A 13,922-nucleotide genomic window follows, 5' to 3' on the forward strand; every position below is an offset into this window, starting at 1 on the left:
ATCTAATTGCTATGGTTGTAGAAAAAGTACAAAACATGCATATTGGCATGGTTACAGAAGTCAACATAGCAACACAAGGAAAATCACTTGAGTGGTGGTTAGATTCTGGGGCTACTGTTCACGTTTGCAATGATCGCAACCAATTCAAAACATATGAAGAAGTGAACAATAGAGAAGTCTTAATGGGCAATGACAACTCAGCCAAAGTTTGTGATCAAGGAAGTGTGGAATTAAATTTTACATCTGGAAAGAAATTAAGTTTAATAAATGTACTTCATGTTCCAGATTTGAGAAAAAATTTAGTTTCTGTTAGTCTCTTGTGTAAGAAAGGATTCAAAGTTGTAATGGAATCCGATAAAGTGATCTTGCTTAAGAATGATGTATTCATAGGAAAAGGATATTGTACTGAAGGCATGTTTAAACTTAGTATTAATAAAGTGAATGTTTCCTTGTATGTTGTTGATTCTTGTGATTTATGGCATAGTAGATTAGCACACTTAAATTACAAATCAATTGAATATATGCAAAAGAATAACTATATTGATCTTAGTAACAAGGATTTTAATAAGAAATGTGATATTTGCATACAATTTAAAATTACTAAGAAACCTTTTCCTAAGGTTGAAAGAAATACACATTTATTAGAATTGATTCATAGTGATATTTGTGAGCTAAATGGCAATATTACTAGAGGAGGAAAAAGATACTTTATAACCTTCATTGATGATTGTTCTAGATTTACTTATGTGTATTTGCTTAGAAATAAAGATGAAGCTTTTGAAATGTTTAAGAAATATAAAATGGAAGTAGAAAATATGCATGATAAGAAAATAAAAGTTCTTCGTAGTGATCGAGGTGGAGAATATTTTTCTAATGAATTTGATCACTTTTGTGAATTACATGGTATTGTGCATGAATCTTCCGCTCCATATACTCCGCAACAAAATGGTTTGGCGGAAAGAAAAAACCGTACCTTAGTGGATATGGTTAATTCAATGTTACTAAATGCAAAATTGCCTTACAATTTGTGGGGTGAAGCATTATTGACATCATGTCATATCCATAATAGGATACCATCAAGACATAGAAAGGTTTCTCCTTATGAAATTTGGAAAGGAAGGAAACCTAATTTAAATTATCTTAAAGTGTGGGGGTGTTTAGCCTTTTATCGAGTTCCTGATCAAAAGAGAACCAAATTGGGGCCAAGAGCCATAAAAGGCACTTTTATAGGATATGCTCAAAATTCTAAAGCATATAGAATATTAGACTTAGTGTCTAATGTAGTTGTTGAATCAAGAGAAGTAGAATTTATTGAAAATAAATTTATCAATAATTCAACTTCTAATTCAGAGTATCCCCAAAATGATACTAATATTTCACAAGAAATAAATAATCAAAATAATAAACGTCTAAGCGACAAAGAGTTTATTGAACCAAGGAAGAGCTTGAGAGTAAGAAAAGAAAAGGACTTGGGTCCAGATTTTATTTCTTCTCAGGCTATCACCTTTTTGGTAGAAGGAACTAGGAATTCTGTAACAAACAAGATTCCTATTGTTATGAACATAGAGGGTGATCCTCAAACATTCAAAGAGGCTATGGCTTCAAGGGATTCTGCTTTTTGGAAAGAATCAATAAATGATGAAATGGACTCAATATTATTTAACAATACTTGGGTCTTGGTTGATTTGCCTCCAGGATCAAAGCCTATAGGATGTAAGTGGGTATTTAGAAAAAAGTATAATACTGATGGTTCATTACAAACCTTTAAAGCAAGGTTAGTGGCCAAGGGGTTTAGACAACAAGAAGGTCTAGACTATTTTGATACCTACGCACCTGTGGCAAGAATGACTTCTATTAGGGCTCTTATAGCATTAGCATCTATACATAAGCTTCATATACATCAAATGGATGTTAAAACAGCTTTTCTAAATGGAGATCTTAATGAAGAAATTTATATGGAGCAACCGGAAGGCTATGTGCTACCCGGAAATGAAAAGAAAGTTTGCAAATTAATTAAGTCTTTGTATGGGCTAAAACAAGCGCCTAAACAATGGCATGAGAAGTTTGATTCAGTGGTGTTATCAAATGGATTCTCACATAATAGTGCGGATAAATGTATTTACTCAAAATTTACTAAAGATTATGGAGTAATTATTTGTTTATATGTTGATGATATGTTAATCATCGGAACAAATTTAGAAGGAATTCGTATAACGAAGGAGTATCTAACTTCTAAATTCAAGATGAAGGATTTGAATGAAGTTGATACAATATTAGGCATAAAAGTGCATAAGAATGAAGTTGGCTTTACTTTAAGTCAATCTCATTATATCAAAAAGGTATTGGAAAAGTTTGATCATCTCACAATTAAAGAATCCAATACACCGTATGATCCTAATCTTAAATTAGAAGGAAACATGGGAAGACCTATAGCACAATTAGAATATGCTAGTGCTATAGGAAGTTTAATGTATGCAATGCATTGTACTAGACCTGATATAGCATTTGCTGTGTGCAAATTATCAAGGTTTACAGGAAAGCCTAGCAATCAACATTGGAAAGCTATAACAAGAGTTCTTAGTTATCTCAAGAAAACTATAAACTTGGGATTACATTATAGTGATTATCCCGCAGTTTTAGAAGGTTATTCCGACGCAAGTTGGATTACAAATCTTAGTGACAACAAATCCACTTCAGGATGGATTTTCACCATAGGTGGTGGAGCAATAAGTTGGGCCTCAAAGAAACAAACATGTATTACACATTCTACTATGGAGGCTGAGTTTGTAGCTTTATCAGCCGCAGGTAAAGAAGCGGAATGGTTAAGAAATTTATTATATGACATAAAGCTGTAGCCACAGCAGACGACAGCCATTTCAATCTTCTGTGATAGTGAATCAACCATGTCTCGAGCATATAATAAGGTTTATAATGGAAAGTCTAGACATATAAGTTTGAGACATGAATTTGTGAGGCAACTAATAGATGATGGTGTAATTACCATCACTTATGTAAGATCTCAAGAAAATTTAGCAGACCCTTTGACTAAAGGTTTGTCAAGGGATAAAATTAAAGAAACTACTGCTAAAATGGGATTAAAACCTATTATTGCTAAATGATGGGAACCCAACCTTATTCTAGTAGACCACTAGTTTCAAGGTTTAATGGGTAATAACAAGTTATTTAGCAATTGGAGCACTAAGGTATAGGATTTAGTGCTATTTACAATAAATTAGGAGGGTGAGTTTAAACTCTTAATGGAATGATAATATTATCTATCAAAAGATTCCACCTATATGAATATAAGAGTGGTGCCGCTCTAATCGAGAATTTTAGAGGTTTTATTCTCGTAAATATTCATGAAACCAGGATGAGCACAAGGCCATACAAGTGCTTAAAATTGTAAACTCTTGAACTTGGAAGGTATAAGTAATGTGTGTGATTTTTGGTACTAGCATATGGAGTATAGGTTTAATCGATTAGACACCTATTACTTCGTTAGAACTTTAAAATTTACATTAAAAGAATGTTTAATCTTAGTGACACATTCTTTATGCATATACTTGTATGGTATTTAAATTTTGTAAATAGTGGGGGATTAAAGGATATTTACAAATTTATATATATTAATATTAATTTTATTAATAATTAATATTAATATTTAAGTGAGCGGTTAAAATCTTAACCGGTTTTGAGTTAGTTATTTGTTAACCGGTAATATATATTTATGTATGTGATGGTTAGTGTGTGAAATGATACATTATGCCTATTCACACAACAAATAAAGAGTTGTGACTATTCACACAGCAACAAAGGGTCACAACCATTCAACATGGTACGTGACTTCTAGTTATTCATGCAACACATATATATAAATATCCCTTATACTCAAAACGGACTTCAAGAGAAAATTTTTTTCTTTAAGCCTTATTTTCTCCTTCTTCTAAAGTTCAAGAGAGTTAAGAATTTCTTACTATTGCTAATTAAGAAATTCTTAGGTTTCATTGTATCCTGGGAGAGTATTGTCATCAACCCTATAGCAACTAAGTGTGGGGGCAAATATCTCTCTAAAGAAAGCGATCTAATCGTGCCTTGAAACCAATACACAAATATAAGATTTTGTCATCTTCTCATACTATATACACAACATTGTTTTCTTCCTCTCCCTGCATTATGTCTCTCTTCCTCAGCTCAGTTCGGTGATAGACTCAACCCCACCAGTGACGGCAACGGTCCTTCACGCCTATGATAGGCACAACGGCGGCGTAGAATTATCCTTTGTCCTCGTCGCGTCTCCTTTCTATTTGATCTCTCTCTCTTTCTCTCTCACGTGCGATAACGTCGGGCAGTTCCCCCTCTGCCGATGCCCTCTTCTTCCTCTTCTCTCTTTCTTCTTTTTCTTCCGTTCTCTCTTCTTTGCAGCTCTATTTCTATCTTTTTCTTTCTTTCTTTCTTTTTTCTTTCATGAGTGAGGGTAGTGGCGGGAGGGCGGGAGAGTGTGAATTAGGGTTTGGTAAAAGGGATAAGGGTAGAATAGGTATTTTAATAAAATTAGAGAGTAGAGTAGTAATTGAAAACCAAATATAGTTCAATATAATTATTTTTGAGAACACTATTTATTTACCAACTTATAAATTATTTTTAAATAAGTACCCTAATTTAAAAATTAGAGATAATCTAATTAATTCTTTCTTATTCATAAAATTAAATTAACAAATCCTTCTTATTTTTCAATTACTAAAACTTTGAATTTTAAATAAGGAAACACCCAATTATTATGAAAATAAAATCATAAATAAATATAATAAATCACAAATACTTATTATTTAATTTCTAAAAATCGGGGTCTTACATTATCCATTGCCACTATTTTGATACTTTCTCATCACCACAAAGATTAGCTGTTCCTCTCCATCTCGTTTTTTCGAGTCTAACATGCCTAACGCAGCCGTCTCCCGCTGCTGGATCTGCCGCCTGAAGAATGCTGCTGTCAACCACCAACTCCATCTTTATCCGTGACGTTTTTCCATTTTTCGATGATCTGTCTAGCATTTTTTCCTTACCTATTCAATAGTTTTTCGCTAGTTTGCCATCTCTCTAACAATTTGCCGCCTATTTGGCTATTTTCCAGTAGTTCACCAACTCTCATTTTGGCAGTTTTTTGGCCGTTCGCCACGCTTCCAACAGTCCCATCTGTGCTTCTGTTCAATAGTTTCGTCTGCGCTTCTTTCTGGCGGTTCCGTTTGTATTTTTTTCTGAAAATTCTGTTTATGTTTTCTTCTGCAGTTTCATTTGCACTTCCTTCCAATAATTCCGTCTGTATTCCATTCCAACAGTTCCATAGACATTTTCTCTATTACTCTCTATTATCTTTCTAACAATAACATTAATACTTTTGACATGGGGTGAATTTTATAATTACTTTGACAAGGTTATTGATAGCCTTCCTTACTATTTACTTGGTCCTATCGCAGTGCGTTGATATGAAACCTTGGTTTTCATGAAAATCTTGGAATAATTTGTTAACTTTATTATCCAAAACCATTTTATAAACATGCATGCATGAGAGATATTAAGAGTTTATACTTTAAAGAATGTATTTTTCTCCTAAAAACTATTTCTTGTTGTGATCTTGGGTTCGACTTCTTATCTATGCATTGTACTTTCAATCATCAAAGCTCAAACAATGGTTGCTATTTATCAAATCAAATAATAATCTATAAGAATAAAGTTCATGCATACACTAACATACATGAGAATTTCTGAGATTTTCTAAGTGAAAATAAGAAGTTTTGCTCTATTTCATTTATATTGTGACACATCAACAATTTTGAGAAGAGAGATACGCTAGTTGAAAGAAAACGAATTTTATTATTTTAAAAATTTAATTAAAACAATAAAAATAACCCACATTAATTACTGATATGTCACAAAATGAATAAAATAGAACAAAAACTTTCATTTGCTCTTAAAACACCTAAGAAATTCACCGTACATACATCTACATTTGCATGAAGTCCTAGTCCACCAAAGCCACTTTGGTTTAAAGACAGACACATAACTTACAACCAATAATACTCATCTAGTCCCATTCCCATTTGGGATATATTAAAATAGGTTATAGAAAGAATACATAAATAAATGAAATTATATAACCACAAGATCCTTTTCAAACAAAACTATCTTTAAATACTCCAATAGACATTCTTATTATATAATTAAAATAGTCCTGAACACTTTGATGTTCTTTTAATGTAATTTGTTTAAATTCATTTTCAAATTTAGAAGAACATCATCTCTCTTTTTTTGGGAGGGCGGGGGGATTTCAATAGCAATGCCTTATTATTTATTTAAAATAACCTATTTTGAGTAAAGCCTCCGTAGCTATCGTTAATACAAGCATTGAACATATCTAATAAAAAACTCCTACAACACAAATCAACCATTTTGTTTCCTTTTCCAATACCCTTACCAATTTTCTCTCTTGCATATACTTTCTAGCCTCTCCATTCAATCCTTTGCACTTTGTTTTTCAGGGTCATTCTGTTTTATGTTTTCTGAAGATGGGGCAGCAAACTTTGATTTACAGTTTTGTAGCCCGTGGCACTGTGATCCTTGCTGAGTATACTGAATTTAAGGGAAATTTTCAAACAATTGCATCTCAGTGCCTTCAAAAGCTTCCTTCCTCCAATAATCGTTTCACCTACAATTGTGATGGCCACACTTTCAATTACCTTGCTGACAATGGCTTCAGTACGTTCATGATTTATAGGTTTTATCATTCCTGATTATATTTTCTTTGAAAATTATATTTGTTTATATATATGTATTATGGTGTATGTTTCTCTTTTGGTTTTGATTTTTTTTTTCATTTCCATTTGATGATAGTTAACCAGGATAGCAAGAATTTTAAAAGTTAAAATAATTGTTCCTCTTCTTACTAGAATTTTTCTAACCCCTGCCTCTCTTGCTCTAAAAGAAAAAAATATAAAAAGCATGTGAGATAGTTATTATAAGAACAAAATGTGAGATACTTATTCTTGGTGGGCGGGTTTTAAGTACTCGATAAGCCTGGAAATATGCCTTGGTCTTGGTGGAACCACACAATTGTTTTCATTATTATAGTCTAAAAATAAAAGGTGACACTTCAATAAAGATTTTATAATTATTTTTATGTAAAAAAAAAAATTTTTTGGATGATGAATTGTAAAGATAAATTTTAATATATTATTTTTATTTAAAATGTAATTAAAATAAATAAATTATACTTTTAAACAAAATATGCAAATATAGAAACGGAAGATTTTAAGAAAATAAAATAAAATTGTTACTATACAAACTTAACGAGCTTAGTAATTAAAAGAAAAGCTGCTGATGAAAAAGATTTGTCAAATAATAAGATAGTAGAAAAAATGCTAATTAATTTACCACTCAAATTTGATCCTGAAATATCAACAATAGAATTCACTAAGGATTTATTGAAGATAACACTAATAGAGTTAATAAGTTCATTAGAAGTTTTTGAATAAAGATTGGAAGCCGATATGATAACAATTTTATATAAAATGCATTTTATTTTGCAAAGGATGCTTATTTAGAAAGTAATATTATCAACCATTTTCTTTTGGAAAAGCATGACATGTTAAATAGATGCTTGAATTAGTTCACACTAATATTTGTTGTCTAATGAAAATATCATCTCTTAGTAGCAGTAGGTAGTTCATTCTTTTTATCGATTATTATGCCAAAATAATGTGGAAAAAAAATAATAGCCAAATTTGTTCTTGAAACATTGTTTATTCTTTAAATTAGTTCTCAAATAATTTTTTTAGTTATATTAGTTTTTGAAAGATAAAACGTAAGTCAAATTAGTTCTTTCGTTAATAGATGATCACATTAAATACCACATGCCATGATGATGTGCCAGGTTAATGCCACATATCACAAGATGATTGGTTGACGTATTAGGTCAGTGAAACCTAGCACACTACTTATCACTTGACACATAAAAATATTATTTATAATTAAAATAGTCTCTGAAAGTCTAAACGTAAGTTATTTTCATCCCTAAAATTTTTAAAAATTAATCAAATTAATCCTTATATAAATTTCTTTCATTTTTTTCATAATATTAAATTTAAAATATTTTTTATAGTAATAATTTTAATATTATTTTTTAGACCTTAATAAACAAAATTCTCTTTAAATAAAATAATAAGAATAATTAAATTATTATAAAATTATTTTATCATTTATATTTTAAAATTTTAGATTTTCAAATTATAGTGAAATTCAAAATCCTATAACTTTTAGTATATAGCTAATTTTAATATTTTAGATTTCACTAAATAAATATAGTAATTATTTAAAAAAACTATATTAAAATATTAAGATTCAACAAGTAATCTCACAAATCGATTTTTCAATTATTGAGTTCTATTATATAAATTAAATAATAATAAAAATTATAATTTTAAAAATTTAAAAGATTTAAATTTTAAAATAACTACTATATTATTTAGTGAAATTTAAAATATTAAATTTTTAAATATATAATTAACAATAATTTGATAAACTCGTTTAAATAAAAAAATTTCACTATAAAAAAATTACAATTTGAAAATGTAAATTTTTAAAATACGAATGACAAAATAACTTTATAATAATTTAATTATTTTTATTATTTTATGTAAAAATAATTTTTTTTATTAAAGTCTAAAAAATAATATTAAAATAAGTACTATCAAAAAATATTTTAAATTTAATAATATAAAAAATAAAAAAATTTATATAAAGACTAATTTGATTAATTTTTAAAATTTTAGTGATGAAAATAATTTACATTTGGACTTTTAGGGATTATTTTGATTATAAATAATTTTTTTACATGTCAAGTGACACGTGACATGCTAGGTATTACTGACCTGACATGTCAACTAATCATCTTATAACACGTAATATTAACCTACTACATTATCATACCACGTAACACTTAACATGATACATCATCATTTAACAAACGGAATAAAGATCAATTTGATTTATATTTTATTTTTCAAAAACTAAAAAAATTATTTGAAGATTAATTTAAAAAATATATAATATTTCAGAGACAAATTTCACTATTAACCCATAAAATTGCGATGAAAATAACATAATTCTAAACATCTGCTAAATATATTATAGGTAGAAGCTAGATACACAACAGTCTACCTAATAAACCATTAGTCAACTCATAATCACCTAAAATGTGGAGTTTACCAAAAGTGCTTCGTGAAATTGAGATGAAAAAGTCAAGGTATTCAGATTTCTTATGAGTTTGTTTGGTAAAGTAAGTATCTATGATATTATAATGAAAAGCTCTAAAAACTAACTAAAAAAAATTACGTGTTAAAAATATTTAGGATAATTTCTAAAAAAATATCTAAGATATTATCTCAGGAGAATTATCCAAAAATTAATAAAATAATGTCAGCCTAAAAAACATCTAGTTACACCAAATTGATTACGATGCGCCAACTTATAAACTCTATAAATAGCTCATAATAAAGTTCCTTTGTTCAAGTCACAACAATGCAAATTCTCTAAGACTTTGTACTCTTTCTTTTCAATAACAAAATTATTTCATTTCTATAATCATTCATCAAACTATCAACCACCATCCTTAATACATAATTCAAGTACAAACACATTAACCTAACTTAAAACTATTTTATAAAACTAATAGTGAGCATAAATTCGTTCATGGGATTAATAAAGGAAAATGAAATTCATATTTATGATAAATATTTTCAAAGATGGTAATGATTTAATGAGAATATATACTAGTACTCGTGGTATAATAACTTACATTATTACTTGATTTTTAGGTTAAAAAGATATTATACATCCCTTTCTTTTTTCTGATATGCAGTATAATATAAACTTTTAAGAGCTATTTGCCTCTATTATCATAAACTTAAGAATAGTTTCATTCACATAGTTGTATTCTTTGGATTTTACACCATATCATAATAGAGATAATACCTAATACTTTAATTCATTGTTTGTGCGTGGCACAGTAGTATTATCATAATGTTTTGAAAATTGAACTAGTGGTTTAATTTTTGGTCATAAAACAAACATTGTTAGTAGGAATCATAGATCTAGTTAGATTATATTACCAATGCGGATAGATATACATACCAATATATTAATCTCATAAATACTGATGTGACATTTTGTAAAATCCAAAATAAATTTAAAATGAAGTTGTAATGTATGTATGGATTTTGACATAAAATGACGGATTTATTTTGGATGTTGCAGCCTATTGTGTGGTCGCAATTGAATCTGCTGGTAGACAACTTCCTATTGCTTTCCTTGAGCGTGTCAAGGATGAATTCAGCAAAAAATATAGTGGAGGAAAAGCATCAACTGCTTCAGCTAACAGTCTAAATAGAGAATTTGGGTATCTAATTTTATAATCAAATTTTTGTAATGAATGCACATATTTTATTGCATAGATAATAAGCATGCCATTCCAAAATGATCTAGTTTGACATTATACAAGTTATATTGTTATGCATTCATGCCAATGATGCCATTAACTAGCTTGCCTTTTCATGTTTTTAAGGCTAAAATTTATAATTATCACCTGTCTAGAATTTATTATCAAATTGTAGCTCTTTTAAGCTATTGATCCATGTTATTGTCTTACCATAATGATGTTTAAAAATATTTGGTAATCAAAGAAAATTAACCAAAAACAGCCATAAGTTACCTTAGACAAATTCTGCTCGTTTTTTTTTTTTTTTTGTCTGATGTTGGCTATTTTATAATGTCATATTTGTTTTATTTATGGTAATTGCAGGCCAAAATTGAAACAACAAATGCAATATTGTGTTGACCATCCTGAAGAGATCAACAAACTTGCCAAAGTAAAGGCTCAAGTTGCTGAAGTTAAGGGCGTAATGATGGAAAACATTGAAAAGGTATGATCTTCATGAATGTCATTAATATTATTGTTCTTTGTTAACAAAACAACATAATTTATCTGGAATAAAATAGAAGATTTAATTTTTTGTTTTTTTTGTTTTTTTGTTTTTGCAGGTTCTTGATCGTGGAGAGAAGATTGAAATGCTAGTCGATAAGACTGACAATCTTCGCTCACAGGTTAGAACGTGAAAGATAATTCATCAATTTAAATGGAATTATTTTTAAAATAAATTACTTCAATAACACTTTTAAAACTAAATTACCGTTGTTTCACAATATAGTATTTTATTTAGTGAAAACGTTTTTTAATTTTGTGGAGTTCTTAAATTTAAAATAAAAGATAGTAAACCAAGTCAAACCATAACTAATTTTAGAGGTTCAAAACATTACAAATCATAAAAAACTCCCACAAAATTTTTTTTATTATAATAAAAAAAATACATGCTAGTAATATGTTTCAAACGAACGACGTCTAAGAAAGAGAAATATTGGAGGCTAATATTTTTTATTAATATTAGCTAATATTTTGGACTAACAATTTATATTTATACTATTAGAATTTAGAATTTAAGGTTTAAGGTTTAAAATATAGTATTTAATATAGAATTGACTAAATATTGGCCAAAAAATATAAATTTTATTCATCATGTAGCATTATTTGTGTTTTAGGTGTAGATATTATGGTATGATCAAAAACTGTGTTGATTTGCTTGTGTTACTTATACAGGCACAAGATTTCAGAACACAAGGAACAAAAATGAAAAAGAAGATGTGGATTGAAAATATGAAGATCAAATTGATTGTTTTTGGAATCGCCTTATTGTTGGTTTTCATCCTTTTTATGTCAATATGTCGTGGCTTCAGCTGCTTAGGCTATTAACAATTTTTCAGATTTTGGACTTGAGTAGAAAATAGTGGGGTTGGTGGTTTTGTTATATATTTGTCTTACAGATCTACCAAATATAGCAAGTACATATCTCATAAGGTTTGAGAATAGAAAAACTAGGTTTGGCTAATCAATGTATGTCAAATATCTTTACATTTATAATAAATGTATAATAAATGATTGATAACTTTGATGGATGGAGATTATAAACCAGGACAGGAACTCTATCCATAAAGACAGAACCTATATTGTGTTTGTTTTATATTGGCATAGAATGTTGTAGGTAAAATTGCAGTTTTTTTCCTATGGTATCTTTTAGTTTGCCAAGCCAAAGAATAATGTATGGTGAATCTAAAATTTTATTTAAGAGTTTGTCATAGTCAATAAATTGGTGAATGCTACCCAACCCCCTCTAAAATAACATGTAAGTTACCCTTCATTATGTGTCACATTGTAATTGGTCCTTATCTTAACCATAGTTTGTAGTTGAGGCGCCAACATCATCGCCATCTACTGCCCTCCCACACAACCTCTCTTCCCAGTATAGCCAGCGCCTTTTTTTTTTTTTTTTGTCATGGATCACTTATTACCCACATAATTAATGGTTAATTTGGTTATTAAATTTTTTTATTAAAAAAATATATCTTTATTTAATTACGTGATGGAATATATATTTATATGTAAAATATAATTAAATAATAAAGTACGAATAAATTAAAAATTAAAAGAATAAAAATACTATAAAAAATACTTGTGAGAAAGTTAGATTTTATCATTTTAAACTTGTGTTATTAATTTTAACAATTTATTTTTTTAAAAATAATTTATGTACGATAAAAAATATATTTTTTTCTGATTTTAATTATACTTTTAAGTACTCTAAATAGAGTTATTATATTATATTTTACATATGAATATATGTTCTATCCTGTAATTAAATAAAGATTTGTTTTAATAAAAAAAAGTTAATAACCAAACTAAACATTACTTAGGTATGTATTTCATATTTATCTCTTAAATATTTATACAATTTATTTTTTAAACTGTTATATTGGTCTCTTCTCTAATATAATACAAAAAATAAATTTTCGTAAAAATAATTTGTTTAATTATTAATTAAATAATAAAATACTAATAAATTAAAAATTAAAAAAATAAAAATACTATAAAAATACGGTAAAAAAGTTGAATTTTATCATTTTAAATTTCTGTTATTAATTTTAATAATATATTTATTTTTTAAATAATATATGTATGATAAAAAAATATGTTTATTTGTTTGGAGTACAAATTTTATTATTATATTTATATGTTCATGATTTTAATTATATATTTAAATACTTTGAATTGATTTATTTTATTATATTATATTTTACATATAAATATATGTTCCATCACGTAATTAAATAAAGATATATTTTTTTAATAAAAAAATTTAATAACCAAATTAACCATTAATTATGTGGGTAAGAAGTGATCCATGGCAAAAAGAGGCGCTGACTATACTGGGAAGAGAGGTTGTGTGGGAGGGCAGTAGATGACGATGACGTTGGCGCCCCAACTATGGTTAAGATAAGGACCAATTACAATGTGACACATAATGAAGGGTAACTTACATGTTATTTTAGAGGGGGTTAGGTAGCATTCACCCAATAAATTATTATATACATAAGATAAAATTTAAACTCTTAATACTTATTTAAATAGATAACTAAACTAACCACTCAATGTCCATTGGATTTGATTCTTTTTGTCGATACAAGACTACTACGACGACAAACTTTGAGTTAGGTGGGACGGAGTTCGAACCCATTTTCTTAAACATGTGACATGCATGATTAGTCACTAAACTACCATATTTCTTGTTACTATTTATACAAATTATAATATATATAAATATATTTCATTTGCTTATATTTAATTTATTTTTATTTTAATTTTAAATTCATTTATTTTTAAATTAATTATATTTTTATTGAACTATAAATTTTATTAAATATATAAAAACTATAAGATAAACAAAAAATATTTTATTAATTATTATTATTATTATTATTAT

The 13,922-nt window shown here is 27.9% G+C and overlaps 1 protein-coding gene across 1 annotated transcript; it reads left to right on the forward strand.

Moving 5' to 3' along the window:
* The first annotated feature begins 6,487 nt into the window (after nucleotides 1-6,487).
* LOC112727359 (putative vesicle-associated membrane protein 726) lies at nucleotides 6,488-12,125 on the forward strand. Its single transcript, XM_025777074.3, has 5 exons — nucleotides 6,488-6,753; nucleotides 10,309-10,450; nucleotides 10,853-10,973; nucleotides 11,092-11,154; nucleotides 11,705-12,125. Exons 1-5 carry the CDS (start codon nucleotides 6,564-6,566, stop codon nucleotides 11,855-11,857), a joined length of 669 nt encoding a protein of 222 aa, XP_025632859.1. The 5' UTR covers nucleotides 6,488-6,563; the 3' UTR covers nucleotides 11,858-12,125.
* The last annotated feature ends 1,797 nt before the right edge of the window (nucleotides 12,126-13,922 follow it).

Source organism: Arachis hypogaea, chromosome 12, assembly GCF_003086295.3.
Source record: "Arachis hypogaea cultivar Tifrunner chromosome 12, arahy.Tifrunner.gnm2.J5K5, whole genome shotgun sequence".
NCBI classification, from domain to species: Eukaryota; Viridiplantae; Streptophyta; class Magnoliopsida; order Fabales; family Fabaceae; genus Arachis; species Arachis hypogaea.

Coding starts and splice junctions, on each gene's coding strand:
- LOC112727359 (XM_025777074.3), top strand. CDS start 6,564: ATGGGGCAGCAAACTTTGATTTACAGTTTTGTAGCCCGTGGCACTGTG. Junction 10,451..10,852: donor AGTCTAAATAGAGAATTTGG/GTATCTAATTTT, acceptor TGGTAATTGCAG/GCCAAAATTGAAACAACAAA. Junction 11,155..11,704: donor CTGACAATCTTCGCTCACAG/GTTAGAACGTGA, acceptor TTACTTATACAG/GCACAAGATTTCAGAACACA.